General features: G+C 45.6%; 1 protein-coding gene and 1 pseudogene across 1 annotated transcript; both read left to right on the top strand.

Moving 5' to 3' along the window:
- Positions 1 to 2461: 2461 nt before the first annotated feature.
- LOC142859915 (cell adhesion molecule CEACAM3-like) lies at positions 2462 to 8010 on the top strand. The gene is made up of 4 exons (XM_075990488.1): positions 2462 to 2525; positions 3532 to 3891; positions 6703 to 7062; positions 7643 to 8010. The coding sequence occupies exons 1-4, from the start codon at positions 2462 to 2464 to the stop codon at positions 8008 to 8010; spliced, it is 1152 nt and encodes a 383-aa protein (XP_075846603.1).
- A 2213-nt stretch (positions 8011 to 10223) lies between these two features.
- On the top strand, positions 10224 to 11534 carry LOC142859922 (autophagy-related protein 13-like; annotated as a pseudogene).
- Positions 11535 to 15936: the final 4402 nt, after the last annotated feature.

The following is a 15936-nucleotide window of genomic DNA, read 5'->3' as shown; positions in this document are numbered from 1 at the left end:
GGAGAGAGATTGTACTTTAGGTCAAGTATATTTTTCTTTCTGTCACTAATTCTTGCCTTCATGGTTCCACCATTTGCTTTCATGATCTCCATGACTCAGAAGGAGCACCCAGTGCTTTGAACCATGTTCATGTTCTTTCACCCGAAATGCTCCCAGTTCCTGTCTTTTCTCACCTGGTGATTGGCTTCTGCTCTGATTCCAGAAGAGGCAGATGTTGGAGATGCCTGGAAGGCCTGTCCTGAGTCAGGATGACTCTTATGGTTTGATGAGGCTGTTTCATTAATTCTTCAGAGTATAAGACTTCAGAGCATCTCTGGACCAAGGATCTGTAAAACAGGAAAAGTGAAACCCAGGGAAGATGCCCCCAAGCTGAATCCTGGCTCTGAGTGTCCAGCTATGAGAGTCTGTGGACACCAGGACCAGTGAGAACTGTGGGGAACTGAGAGGGACGCTTACTTGGATAATGCGGAATTTCCTATGGAGGAGGAGGACTTAGCAGTTTGAAATGGTGTCCTAGTTAGCATTTGTTGTCACCTTGACACAACCCAAGGTCACTTTGGTGGAAAAAGAGTCCAAACTGAGTAACACAACTGCATGTCTATGGTCTGTCTTTATCGGGTCAGACTGTGCACGTCTGTGACAGATTGTCCTAACTGATTCAGGAGGAACCAGGCCACTGTGGGTAGCACCATCTCTAAGCAGATCATTCTTGATTGTATAAGAAAGCTAGCTTGTCAGGCAGTGGTGGTGCAGACACCAGGACTAGGGAGGCAGAAGCAAGTGAATCTCTGTGAGTTCGAGGCCAGCCTGGTCTACAGAGCAAGGTCCAGGACAATGAAGGCTACCCACTAAAAACTTATATAAATAAATAAATAGATAGATAAAGGAAAGCTAACTAAGTGTAAGGAGAGAGCAGCATGCTTTATGCCTTGACTTCTTTCAGTGCTGGCCTCAGAAGGAAATGGACCCTTTTCTCTCTCCTAAACTGCTGTTGCTGAGGGTATTTTTTTTATCAACAAGAGAAAAAAATAGAACAGTGTATAAGGAAGTGTAGAAGACTTATCCATTTAAATCAATATTCTCTGTACTAGAGATCACAGCCCCTCTGGAACTTGTAGGTAAAGAGAAGGAAGGATTTAGACACCAGTGATGGGTCCAAACATGCATGTGCAGCCCATATATTAGTGCCCTCTCCTTTGAGTCTCCAGAGAGATGTCCTAGGGCTTTTCTCTGAAACTTTCCTAGCACAGGACTCCTCCTGAGGGTACCTATATTCTTCTATTTTGACTTTTGTCCAGGGCTTCCCAGGAAACTGTGAAACTTTGCCTAGGCCTACCCTATCACTAGGAGTTCTGAAGAGCACAGTGAGCAGGATGACAAGCCCCACATCCCCCCTGTGCTGAGGGTATTAGGCAGGCCACATTTGATTTGCTGACCTTGGCTATGAGATTGCAGTTCTCCAAGTGACCCCGAGGGGGCAGTATCAGAACACACGCTCAAACCTCAGAAAATTGTTTCCCTGAGTTACGACCTTGCCTAGGAGACTCATTTCCATCCCTGTCTCCACTAACCCAGAACTCCCTACCTGGACCCTGCTGTGACCTGTGTCTGAGAACATCTTTCTTCTGTACTGGTAACCTGAAAGCCCCTTCCCTCCTGGCATCTCCACAGTGGATGACAGGATTACCACCAGGGAATCACCAAGACAAAATGCAAAGGTGACCCAGTAAGATCAGGGAGGACTTGAGCTTACCCAACACACAGCTCAGCCAACACGTAATGCTGAAGGCTGCCTTGAAGCCCTCCATAGAAAGAGGGAGCCCACAGTCCTCTCAAGGACACACAGGTCACCCCTACCACAACATTGAGATCATGGAATTCCTCACACAGCTGCTCCTGGGTCTCCATCCTGAATCAGGAGTTTGACTCATGACATTAGTCATACAGGATTGGCCTTCATCCCTAGTCATCCCTCAGCTGGTCTCTTTCCAACCCTCAGAGACATCTTTGTCACCTTCCTGCTGGGAGTAAATCCCATCCTCCCAGAGCATGGAGAACATAGCACAGCCTGGATGCTCAGTTGGGAATCTGTGTCACAAGGACACGTAGGCAGGATGGAGGCTCTTTCTTGGATGCTGATAGACCCAGGGCCAGAACACAGCCTGTGCCAGCCCTGGGATGAGCTGCTGTTCTCTGAGAGCATGGGGATGCTTATCAGCATTGTTGCTCAATATGGTGCTTGTAGGAGAAACATAAACAGAAGTTGAGAGGGATGTGGGACAGCACTGGGAGTGGAAGGGACAGAGCAATGCCTTGGACACAGATCCAACAACCCTCAGCAATCCGGTTGTGGGAAACGCCTGTGAGGACACTCAGCTCAGCTGGAAGGACAGTAGAGCCTGGGGGCTGTGTTGGAACTGAAACTTCTCCTCAGAGGGAGAACTGCACAGTAGGAAGAGAGATGGAGGTGTCCTCTGTGATTCCCTACAAGGGCTGCACGCCCTGGCCGGGGCTCCTGCTCATAGGTAAGTGTACCCACTCCCTGACTGTGGGTTGAGGGAAACTCAGTAGCAGCCTGGAGTCGCCTAAGAGGACAGGTACCCGAGAGGGGACTTGAGGTTTCTCTTTGCAGTTATGGGGCAGAAGGTGCAGTGAGGGAAGCATTCTGAAGCGCTCAGTGGACAGGAGGTGATGAGGGAAGAGAAAAACTCGTCACTCCCTATTCGGAGTGACTCTCTTGGCTGCCATGTTCTGAAGCCCGATGTCCCAGTCATGACAGGGTGACTCCATACATAAATCAACAGGAGTGAGCCAGTGAGATGGCTCAGTGTGGGAGACAAGACCATCTGAATTCAGTCCTCAGTTCCCACATGGCAGATGGAGAAACAGACTCCTGCAGCCTCTTCTTTGCCCTCCGCACGGTTGCTCTGGCATGGTCCTACACCCGCACACACTGACCCGTGTGCCTCCAGAAATACACACATATAGTATATAAGTAAATTAAAAAAATAAATCAAACTTGAATATAATTATTACCATTCACTCCAAACCATGACCTACGTAGATGATACCATGGAGACACCTTTCCTTCCAACATTCCTCTGTTCCTTTTTTCTCTCCTTTCGTAAAGGTGTCTGAATCTTTTCCAGGAACTGAATCTTCCTAGAAGGTCACACTAATAACCCCTGTCTTCACAAAGCCCTGGTTCTAGTGGACTGGAAACTGATGTCAGGGGTTGGTTGATAACACAAAGGGAACAGAGAAAAATCAGAAAGTGAGGACCCTCTAGAGGAAAAGGAGGTTGCTAGTGAATTCCTCTTTGTGTGAGGAGGGATATGGGGACACTGGGAGGGGAAGGCAGGAAGACCAGTGAGAAGATTATTTCATAGACAGGAAAAGACACCATCAGGGGCTCTGAGGGAATAGAGACCATGTTGCTCACCTCCATCAAGGAGCGTGGTCACAGCCCTACCCACACACCTAAGTGATGATCACACCTCCTCAATATTGACTTTTCCCCTTTCCTTCTAGCCTTCCTTTTAATCCGTTGTCATTCACCCGCCACTGCTGAAGTCACCATTGAATCAGTGCCGCCCAATGTGTTCGAAGGAGACAGCGTCCTTCTATATGTCCACAGTCTGCCAGAGAATCTGCTAGGCTTTGCTTGGTTCAAAGGGCTAACAAATATGAAACGCAGGATTGTACTCTATGAACTGAACAACAATTTAAGTTTGCCGGGGCCTGAATACAGCAGTAGAGAGACAGTCTACCGCAATGGATCCCTGTGGATTTCCAATGTCACCCACGTGGACACAGGATTCTATACCCTACAAACCATCAGTAGACATTCAAGAGTTGTGTCACTAACAACCATCCACCTCCCTGTGTACAGTAAGTGGTTCTTTGTGAACGCTGGGTATTAAGTGGGATTTGTTCCACCGGACACACAGAATCGTCAGGTCCGCCTGTGCCTACCTCTGCATTGTGTCCCCATGTCGAGGTCTGAGAATTTAGTGCAGGACACATGTGGAGGAAAATGACTGCAGTGGACCAGAGTCCTTGCAGACACGTGGATGCATGGTGGGTAGTCCAGCCAGGGATATCAGCCTTTGTCTAGCATTCTGGAGTTCTCACAGGAATGTGTCCTTGAGAAGACCTGAGGGACCAACACTGGTCCTGATTGAGGAAAACACTGGATCCTCAGGGAGAGGTGATCAACAGGATGCCCTGGCTCCAGACTTCTCTCCCAGACTCAGCTTCAGGTATCCTTGAGAAGCATTTTGTGAAGGTTGGATTTTGACTTCCTTATGGTCGGGAACAGTGCTTTCTAGTACTCAAAGTCTTGTGCTGTCTGGAACCAGCCAGTGCAGTGTCATGAGAGCCATGGTTAGACAAGGTCCCCCGGACAGCTGGACAGGTACCCATGTCATTAGTGAATTCTCCTGATGGGCTTATGAGACTCAGAGGAAGGTCAGGGTCACTAAGGAGAGGGACTGAGGACACAGGTCATCCTGGCAAGCTATTGTTCTCTCTGATCGAGCTCAGGGAATTCTCTCCTGCAGGCAATGGACTACAGGCCCTGCTGAGATGGACAGCTCACCAGATGTGAGCTGCAGTTCCCCCAGTGACCACTAGGGGAAGCATTGGGACACACAACAAAACTCAGAAAAGCATTTCCCTAACCAGGAACTTGTTTCCTGGCTTTTGCTCCTGTCCCTACATTCCTGGAGATCAGTGATACAGCCTTCTCAGACCTACCGGCTGCTTCTGTGTGAGTGATCCACTGCCAGGGCTTCATAGTCAGTTCCAAAAAAATGTATTTTCTTTGGGAAAGATAGACTATCCTACAGGAATCAGCTAGGCAGAAGCTCAAGCCACTCCAGAGGCCAGGGAGCACATGAGCAGATCCATTAGACATCTCAGTAGAGGGAGTGTGAGCATTGTTGTGAAACCCTGCATGAGGTGATGGAGCCCAGAGCTCTCTTTGTAGCACTCAGGTCATCTCCTCCCACTCACCCAGGATGTGAGGCTCCTGATACATTTGCTCCTGGACCTTTGTCTTTGGTCAGCATCCTGGCTAAGGCCTGCAGTGAGACTGGATTGGTCTCCTTCTCCACGCATTACTCAGCTCTTCCTTTTGAGGCCTCACAGACATCTCTGTCACATTCCTGCTAAGAAGACATTGCATCTTTTTTTTTTTTTTTTAGAGCGCTGAGTACACAGGGCAGACTGGGTTTCAGAGTCACACAGGGACTGCAGGGGCTCCATCTTGTTTCTGACAGACCCAGAGCAGGACACAGCAGAAGGCAGCTCCAGGGTGAGCTGCTGTTCTCTCAGGGCACAGGGATGCTCATCAGCCCTTTTGATCACTGTGTGGTGTGCAGGACTGAACCATTAAGAGAGAAGTGGAGAGGGAGATGGGGCAACACTGGGAGTGGAGAAGGGTGGAGCATGGTTTTGAACAGACCCGCCCACAGCCCATGGGACTCTGGGAGCTGCCCCTTTCTGAGAGGAGGCTCAGCTAGAAAGGGAAAGGACCACCAGTCTTGGGAGCTATGCTGAAGCAGAGGTGACACAGGACAGATTGCCCATAGAGACAATGGAGGCACCCTCAGTGCCCCTCTGTAAAGTGTCCTGGACTCTCAAGAGCTTCTGCTCATGGGGGAGGAGATCATGAGTTGACAGTGTGTGAGAGGAGAGGACTCACCTACTGTCTGGAGTCTCCTAAGCTGGAAAAGTACCTGAGAGGAGTCTTGGGATTTGTAGGGGAATAGCCAAAGGGCCAGACAGAGGCTCAGTTGTAGGAAGCTCTCAGTGCAAGAAATGGCAAGGGGCGGGGGGCTTGATGGTTGCTACCCACAGTTATTTTCCCTGATCACAATATTCTGAAGACTGATGTTCTCAGCTAAGACTTCTCACATGAAAAACCAAGTTGGTGTTGATCAGTGACATGGCTCAGGGGATACAGGCATTTGCCTCATTGTCTCTCCACCCGAGAAGCAAAGAATGCAATTGTCCTTTGATATCCACCGAGGTACCTGTCCTGCATCCACTCCCACACCTTGAGACATGCCCTTGCATATAATCTCACACAAATACAAATGAGAACAAAAAAATCAAATCAAATGGAAAAATTCAGCTCTGGATCCACAAACCTATAAATGTCTTAAATAAGTCCATGGGCATATAGGGTCCTGGGACATCTTTCACTCATTTATCAATTCTCCACATGTACCTGAGATTTTCTAGGTAGTATTGCTTTCAAAAGTATAGAACAGATCTCAGTTCTCATGGAGCCCCAGAGACAGCTGACTGGAAGACAGATGAGTAAAGAAGCTAGAAGGGGAAGTCAGATATTGACTGGAACCCCAAGAGAAACAGAACAACAACAAAGTCAGAGTGAAGACACAGGGTCTGTAGGAGAAGAGGTTGGACAGCCATCACCCCAATACCATCCACTGTAAGTGTGAGCAGGGGTCTGATGGCGGTAAGCCAGGACAATCTTGAGAACTGGAGAGAGACATATAGTGGAAATGACAAGTGTGGGGACACTGAGAACATGCAGGTCGTGTGCAGGTTTCCACCAAATAAGACAGGGAGACACTCACAAGCTTAGGCTGAGCAATGGACACACCTGCTCAGTGCTCCCTTTTGGCCAAGTACAAAGTCCCAATATTGATGGATCTCTCTCTTCCCTTCTAGCCTCCTCTTTCACCTGTGGGCACCCTCCCACCTCTGCCCAGCTCACTATAGAATCAGTGCCACTCACTGTTGCAGAAGGGGCAAGCGTTCTTCTACATGTTCACAATCTCCCAGAGAATCTTCAAACCTTTTTCTGGTACAAAGGTGTGATTACGTTCAACAATCTGGAAGTTGCTCGACACATAATAGCCACGAATTCAACTATGCCAGGCCCTGCACACAGTGGTCGAGAGACAGTGTACAGCAATGGATCCCTGCTGCTCCACAATGTCACCTGGAAAGACACTGGATTCTACACCCTACGAACTCTGAGTAGAGACCTGCAAATAGAGTTGGTGCATGTGCAACTCCACGTGGATTGTAAGTGATTCTCTGCAATCGGTCTGTGCCGGGTGGGACTTAGACACATAGGATTGTGCCTGGCCTGTGTCCGCCTCCCCTCTGTACTGCGTCCTCATGTTGGGGTTTGAGCACTTAGTGCAGGAAACACATGGAGGAGACAGACAACTGTAGATTAGACTGCATCTCACTGTTTCCTTGTATCAAGGAAGACGTTGATGGAAAGTAACTCAGCATCTTGAGGTTCCAGCCATGCATGGGAGAAACCATGGCAGCCTCATAGAGAGGTCAACATCAGAAGCTCTGGTCCCAGTCATCTACTACACAACTACATGTGACCCTGGTTTGGCATCTCACTTCCTTTCAAGCTGACGGGGAACAGTGGGGCAGTTATGTAGTCACATGAGGGGAGAGTTACATGCAGAGAAATGACACATTCAGGGTAATGAGGGAATGGAGCTCATGCTGCCGACCTCCTGCGAGTGGGATGGTATGTATCTCTAGGCTGAGTGACAAATCCACCTGCACAGGATAGAGATTGCCATCTTTCTGCCAACTCAGTGATCCCCATGTGAGGGCTGTTTCTCTCTTTCTCTTCCAGCTTCCCTCTCTATGTGCTGCAACCCTCTCAGCTTTGCCCAACTCACCATAGAGCCAGTGCCAAGAAATGCTGCCGAAGGGGAAAGTGTTCTACTTCTTGTCCACAATCTTCCAGAAGATGTGAGAGCCTTTTCCTGGTACAGAGGAGTGTATAGCATCCAGATCTTTAAAATTGCAGAATACAGCAGAGCCACAAATTCCGTTACCAGGGGGCCTGCCCACAGAAGAAGAGAGAGAGTGTATCCCAATGGATCCCTCCAGCTTCGGGATGTTACTGAGAAAGACTCAGGCTTGTACACACTTCAGATTCTAAACAGATATTTGAAAACTGAAACGGCACATGTGCAATTCCATGTGAACAGTAAATGAAAACCTGTCTCCCAACTGCTGGGTGTGGCTTGTCTTACTTCATACACCGGGCTGCCAGGACTGGGCTGTGTCTGCTTTCTCCTCCCAGTGTCCCCACACTAGGGCTCAGGCCCTTCCTGCAGAACATACATGGGGTAGACAAACTGCAGTAGGTCAGAATCCCTCACCTGTCTACCTGCAGAGAGCAGAACCTGTGCTGGGCACACTCAGCCCCAGGATGTCAGCCTCAGACCAGACACTTGGAGCCCTCACAGGACACAAGGCCCTGAGACAGACTCTGTGGGAGTCAGGCAGGCCTTGACTGAGGAAGCCATGGGATCCTCATAGAGACAGCAGGAAGCCCTGGCTGCAAATCTCTGTCCCTAGCTAGACTCCAGATGACACTGGGGAGCTTTTTGCCAGTACTTGATTTTTACCACCTGTTAGAGTTGACAGGGAACAAGGCCTTACTGCTATATGAACAAGCCAGTGTGCTTCCATGTAAGTCACAGTTGGGCTATGTCACCTGAACATCTTCTTCAGAGACCCTTAAAGAGTATAGCTGGTTAGGTGCCTAGGCCATTACCTAACTCTCCGGATGGACTTATGTGACCTCAGAGGAAGCTTAGAGTCCTCAAGAGTGGAACAAAGGACACACATCCACCTCGGATTTGCTTGTTCTCTGCGATCTAGAGCAGGAAATTTCTCTCCTGTAGGCAAATGGTGGCAGAGTTACCGAACTGGACAGAACCCAAACATGAGCTTCAGGTCCCCCCAGTAATCACTAAACAGCTATAGAAGTCTGCATAACACCCAGAAGGGTATTTACAGGAACCATGAGCTTAATTGTATCTGGCTTCCACCCCTATCCCTACAGACCCGGAGGTCACTGACAGCCTTCTCAGACCTATTGGCTGCTTCCTGTTTCTAAGTATACCACTCTACCAGAGGGTCCTGTGTTACCGCCCTATCCTTCCGGCATCTGCCATGGGGAATTCACTTAGACAGAGGACAAATGCATCCCAGGAAGGCTATGGAAAGACCATAGGTACATCCTAGGAAGATGGAGGGTTCCTCTGAAATTCTTCCTAGGGTGATGGAGATGCCTATCTATCTCCAGGACCCAGGTTACCTCCTGTTTCACACCCACATGAATCTCCTCACACAATTCCTGGGCTTCATGACAATGTACCCTGACCGGTGACTCCACTGTGAATGGGTCTGTCCCCTTTTCCAGACATCAATCAGCTGGTCCCTTTTCAGCCTTCACAGACATCTATGTTGCTTTCTTATGGGGATTGAATCTCACCTTCTCAGAACATCGAGAACCCAGGGCAGACTGGAAGCTCATCTGGCATTCTGCATCATATAGGACACATTGGGAGAACAGAGCAGAGGCCAGCCCTGGAGTGAGCTGTTGTTGGTGATTAGGTGGAAGGAAGGGGATGAGGGGAGCGAGTGGGAACTGAGATTGGTATGTAAAATGAAAAAAGATTGTTTTTTAAAAATAAATAAAAGAGTAGATTCAATAATCTACGCTCTTATTTTATTATATCTCTATCCACTTTTTTCAAAACAAGAACCTTGAATTTAATTTCCTTTAGCTTTTTCTCCTGACCATTACCAATAATAATTTATAACTAACTCCCTAAGCAATGGCAAATATTCATAATTCATTGAATGTTTAAAAACCATCCATCCCACCTCTTGGAGATGTGGGCATAGTATTCTTAAATTTACTTCCAGCTGTTTGGGGATGATGGTATCTTTAGGGGATCATGAAGGAAAATTTGGGTTGATTGTCAAGTCCTGAGAGAGGTATCTGTACCATATTTTGTTCAGTCTCTGTGTAATAAGAAAGTGCTGGGCTTGTCTCAAGTTCTGACTAGAGTAGTCTGTTAGGCTGGATCATTTCAGCTAGCCACCTCGAAATTATTATGAGCAGTTTGTAGTTCAAAGCTGATCCTTAAGTGGTGTTTTTCAGATTAGTGGTGTTATCATAGTCCTGGAAGAATCATTGTTGAGGCCCCATCCTCCTTATGGAGACTTTAAAGGTTGCTGTTAGGTATGCTCATGGTTCACTGCAGAAAACTGATAGAGACTCAAACAAGAAGTCATGTATAGGTAGGTAGATAAAAATTTTTCTAGAAGAAAGAAAGCAGAGTCGGTCAGACACCATGCTGCCATGCTTTTCCGATCTGAGACGGTCGTAGGCTAAAATCTTTTCTGGATTTATTTTGGGGAAGTTCAACTGAATGGTTTAGGAGAAGGCTTCCAGACAGTCCGAGTTGGAACAGTGGGAACCCCTGTTGGCACCATCACTCTTTCCTGTGCTTATAGAATTAATTTGGCATTCATGTCGACCAGGCAATTTGAGAGGACCCCACCTATCATGGGGATTATCATTGATCACTTTGTTGACCGTCCCTACCCCAGCTCCTCTCCCATGCACCCTTGCAATTACAGAACTGGTGAGGATGCTGGAGTCACGTACCTGTCAGTGGAAGACTCTCAGGAAGTCTGTACCACCTCTTTTTCTAGCTCCCCTCCCTCCCAGCTGATGGTTCCTGGGAAGGAAGCTCTCAGCCAGCCTGCTCACGGCACCCAGGCTGATCAGGAGAGACCGGTGACTCACACACCTTCTGAGGGAACCCACTGTGCTGCCGTACCATCTAGCAGTGAGGACACTGAGACTGTATCTAACAGCAGTGAGGGACGGGCCTCACCCCAGGATGTCTTGGAGACTGTCTTTGTCCGAAAAGTGGGAGCATTTGTCAACAAACCCATCAACCAGGTGGCCATGACAAGTTTGGTCCCAAGACTTTGGAGCTGGAGGATGCTGATCCTATGGTGAATCCCCCGGACTCCCCAGAGACCATGTCTCCTCTCCACGGCAGCCTGCACTCAGATGGCTCCAGCGGGGGCAGCAGTGGCAATCCACATGACGACTTTGTTGTGCTTGACTTTAAACCTGCTTTTTCTAAAGATGACATTCTTCCGATGGACTTGGGAACCTTTTGTCGTAAATTTCAGAATCCCCCTGAAATCATATATATTGGAGCCCAGTCTATGGCAGAAGACTTGGATTCTTTTTTTTTTAAAGATTTATTTATTTATTAAGCATACAATGTACTGCTGGCAAGGAAATCACCAGGTCTCATTACAGATGGTTGTGAGCCACCATGTGGTTGCTGGGAATTGAACTCGGGACCTCTGGAAGAGCACTGCCAGTGCTCTTACCCTCTGAGCCATCTCTCCAGCCCAGGACTTGGATTCTTTACCAGAGAAAGTGGCTGTGCATGAGAAGAATGTCCGAGAATTTGATGCCTTCGTTGAAACCCTGCAGTAAAATTGTTCCGAGTATCCATAGCATCCCCCTTCCTGTGGATCCAGCAAAGAACCTCCTCATCTTCAGCATCTCCCTGCCTTCCTACTGCTTCTGGCCAGTGAAAAGCAGGGTGGTTCCCTATGGGACATAGAAGCCCCCGCTCTTGGACCTCCTGGAGACTCGTGGCAGCAGTCAGACCCACTGCCAGACTTTGGGAGGACTCAGCAGGGACCATCCTCAGCTGCCTCACAGAGGGTGTCATCCTTTCCTTCTGCCAGCCCTGGCCTGGTCTACTCTGCAGCTCCCCTGCCTACTTGTCCTTCCATCAGCCACTTGACATTCCAGCTGGTGGTGGGGACACTGGGCAAGATCAAGTGGGGAGAAGGAGGGCTCTGTGTCACCAGTAGTTACTGGGCCACCCCACTCTCCCTTCCTTTCCCTCCCGCTCCTTTCCCTCCATCTTTCCTCATGACAGTCACAGAAAAGCTCTTTCCTTCTCACCCTCCCTCAATTGCTGCTGCTTGGATATAGGACGTGGTAAATATTTATTACTTTCAGAGAAACCAGATATTTTATAGAAAATTATGTTTGGGTTGGCAGTGTCACTGGTGAAGGAGGAGGGCCGTTTTCTGGATGGAGGCCTCCTGTGAAGATTCCTCAGAACCTGCTGTTGCATCTAAAGAGAGATGAGGAATGGGGCTGCAGGGGAACCCCTCAAGCTGTGTGTGTGGAACTGCATTCCTTTGCACATGGTGTGCTCCTACTGAGCATCTTTCTGCAAAGTGACTGGCTCTATTCTAGGCCCCAGGAAACCTCGGGTGTGTTTAATGTGATGACTCACTCGAGACACATGGTGCCCCAGGGAGCAGTGTGTGTCCTGCTGCTCGAGTCCCTGAGACTAGAGCAGGAGTGGGGAGCTATTCCTCCCTCCAATTCCAGAGTCTGTATATGGCCCTGGGTTTACAAGCTGTATTGGTTCCTTTTTGAGCTTACAGGTGACTTAAACTTCCAGGTATTGTTGCTTGAGTAAGTCAAGTGCCTCTGCCAGCCTGCCTGTTCCTCTGATCCCTATAGTCACTGGCAGCAGGTGTTACTCATTGGAGCAGGTGGCTCACAACTGCTTATTAGTAATCTGCATGTAATACTGGAGACTTTGACCTGTGCATGCTTCTGCTGCCGCAGAGAAATGTGCCCAGCAGTGGTGGCCAGATGGCACTGCAGCCTTTGGATCAGGCACATTCATGGCCTACTGAACCCGAGTTGCCTCCACAGCCAGCACCGAGTAGGGGTGAGGGCAAAGATTCTTGGCAGCTCAGCCAGTGGCCTTTGTGTCTCAGACCTATCAGGGTAGAGGCCAGGGAAGCTGAGCAGAGCATCCTTCAAGGTTGCCTGTGCTCTTCAGCCCTGCACAAAGGGAACCAACTCCTGCAGCCACACTCAGGCTGGGACCAGGTGGCTATGAGGCCCCTTCTCCAGTGCTTTGTTGGGAAATGAGAGCTACACTTGGAAATATAATCAAGATGTTTCCAATAAAAGTTTTCTGTACTTAAAAATTTTTTTTTTAGAATTAGTATTCTGTATGACCATTAATATCATGATGTAAAGTTAAATAAATAAGTAAATAAATATATATATTATTAAGCCTTATGCCTTAAGAAAAGCTGTCAAAGGGTCAATATAAAATCAAAGGATTATGAGATTAGTAACAATAAAATAGCTCTTAAATTTTTGTTTTTTTTTCTGTCTCATATCATGGCTCTTCTGACATGAGACAGAGATTGTGAATTTCTCTTTAATAAGCATAAGGAGAGAGCCAAACTCCATCTCCAAAGCCAGCTTTAATCTTTAATTGGACTGGGACTACAAAAAGACCATTTGCTTTATGCGTCTGTAGAGAATAGCAGAAACAAACATTTGGAAAGATTTTACCCTGTTGAAAATGTGATATACCAATAGCCCAGTTTACTCTTTATCTTGAGACATTTTTTTTCTGGATGATTTGTTATTTTTCTTTAGATGTTTCATTTGTCCAGGAGTCCTTTAGTACCAGAAGAATAGCATATAATTCTGACTTTTGGACAGAATCGTAAAGACCTTGTTCCATTTTACTTAAAATTTCTGATTTGTAACTTGCCTTTCCTGATTTATTTGTATCAATATAAAACGTAGGGGCTCCAGTTATTGGTGTATCCCATACAATGTGAAGAAGAATCTAATTGACTCTCCTTATAAGTCAAATTTTATCACTTTTAGGATAGTTGTTGTTAATCTCTCCCCCCAAATTACTCCAAGCTGTTTTCCAGGGTTCACTTTCTTCCCATAATTTGTTAATTTCATCATTAGTAAAGGTACTATAAATTCTGCTGGCTCTATCCCTGCTAATTGATGAAGTCTCAATTTTTCTTTCAGAATTAACTCAGAGACATTTTCCACACAATTTTTAATTTTTTTACTTGGTTTATATGGTAAAAAGTTCTATTCTAAGATAATATATTCCTTCTGTATTAAAATTCATGTAGGGGAATATTTGGAAGGTAATATGACCAGAATGCAGTTAAGATTTGAATCCATATATATCTTCTGTAATTTCTCTTCAATCAAAGTCAATTTTTTCTCAGCTTCAGTTGATATTCTCTGGGACTATTTAAGTTCTTCTCAACAACTAAGGTTTTGTTTAAATTAATAAATTTATTAGGTTTTATCCCAATAGTGGGCTGAAGCAGGGAAATGTCTCCTAACAATCTTTGAAAGTCATTAAGAGTCTGTAGTTGATCTCTCCTAATTTGTACCTTTTGAGGTCTAATTTTTTTGTAAACTTAGGCTATTTTATAGCCTAAATAATTAGTAGAATCTCCTCTTTGTATTTTTTTTCAGGAGCAATTTGTAATCCCCAACAAGGCCAGATTTTTTTTTTACTTTTTCAAACATTCTTTTTAAGTATCTACATTTGAATCTGATAGCAAAATATCATCCATGTAATGGTAAATTATAGATTCAGGAATTGTTTATGTATCATTTTCAGTGGTGGACTTACATAATATTGGCACAGAGTGTGGCTATTTCACATTCTCTGTGGGATGATCTTCCATTGATATATTTTAGCAGGTTGACAATTATTATATGTAGGCATTGTGAAGGCAAATTTTTCTCTGTCTTTTTGTAAAGGTATAGTGAAGAAACAGTCTTGTAAATCAATAACTGCAAGAGGTTATCTTTTAGGCAATAGGGAAGGCAAAGGAATGCCAGACTGTTGAGGGACCATTGCCTGAATCTCCTTATTAACAGCTCTTAAATCTGTTGCCATTCTTAATTTTCCAGATTTCTTTTTTAACAACAAATACAGGAGAATTCCAAGAACTGGTTGATCCTTCAATATGGTGAACATCTAGTTGCTCCTGTATCATCTGTTATAAAGCCTTCAGTTTTGTTATTGTTAAAGGCCATTGCTTAATCCACATAGGTTTGTCTGTCAACCATTTTAGAGATAGTACTGTTGGTGCCTTTGAAATATCAGCATCTGTTTTGCTCTGTTCTTGCACAACCTGAATGGTTGGTGACAGTTTTTTTTAAATAAAAACTTCTAATATTTTTCCCAGAAACATACTTTAATTTATGGTTTGTCTCTAAGATTGGGGCAATGTTAATCTCAGTATTCCACTGCTGTAACAAATCATAAACCCACAATTTCATTGCTATATTAGCAATATTTGGTTTTAATATTCATCTCTGTCCATCTGGCCCTATACATTCAACCCATCTCATGCTTTGCTTTACTCAAAATAAAGTTCCAGTACCTAAAACTTGAACATTTACATCTCGAAGAGACTAATTTGAATGCCAATATTCTAATGAAATTATTGTTACATCTGCATGTGTCTACCAGACCTTCAATGAAAATGTCATTTATTCACATTTTAATTTTGATCTTTGTTCATTTATATAAGCTTGCCAAATACTCACTTTATGGTTTCTCATAATTTTTTTGTTTTCTCTTCTATAGCTGTTATATCATCCACAGCAGTATGGTTTCTTACAATAAGGCATTAGGTTCTTTAATTGCTCTGGGAAATTCTATATTAATTGTATCTTGGATCTATTCTTCCAAAGGTGCTGACCTTGCTTTTAATGGCCTAATTATCCTTTTGAATAGAGAATTGGCATTCTTAAAAGCCAGAGATTTAATTATTACTTGTTTAGTTTCTGAATTTGGCATCATTCTATTTACCGCTGAAGTCAGTCTTTGTAAGAAATCTGTAAAGGGGCTTTGGGCCCTGATGAGTTTATTAAATGACTCATTTTTTTTCTCAATCCTCCAATTCTGTCCCAAGCATTCAAAGCTGCTGTGCAGCATTAATCTAGGCTGTGGTCATTATATACAGCCTGCATGTCTGTAGAAGCATAATCTCCTCCAAGAATTTGATCTTGGGAGATTTCCCCACTTCTAGCTTTAGTCTGTTGTTCAATAAGTTTAGCCTCTTCTTTGAACCAGGCACTCCATTGTTATTGTGTACCAGTCTCTGAAACTCCATTAACAAAGTCTTTCCAGTCATTAGGGATAATTTTTATTTCAAACTGAACATGATTTTAACACTTGCTTCACAAAAGGGGAATGCTTGTTA

The sequence above is a fragment of the Microtus pennsylvanicus genome, chromosome 1, assembly GCF_037038515.1.
Source record: "Microtus pennsylvanicus isolate mMicPen1 chromosome 1, mMicPen1.hap1, whole genome shotgun sequence".
NCBI lineage: Eukaryota > Metazoa > Chordata > Mammalia > Rodentia > Cricetidae > Microtus > Microtus pennsylvanicus.
Note: the sequence above shows the minus strand (reverse complement) of the source record. Positions and strands in the feature narration are given on the sequence as shown.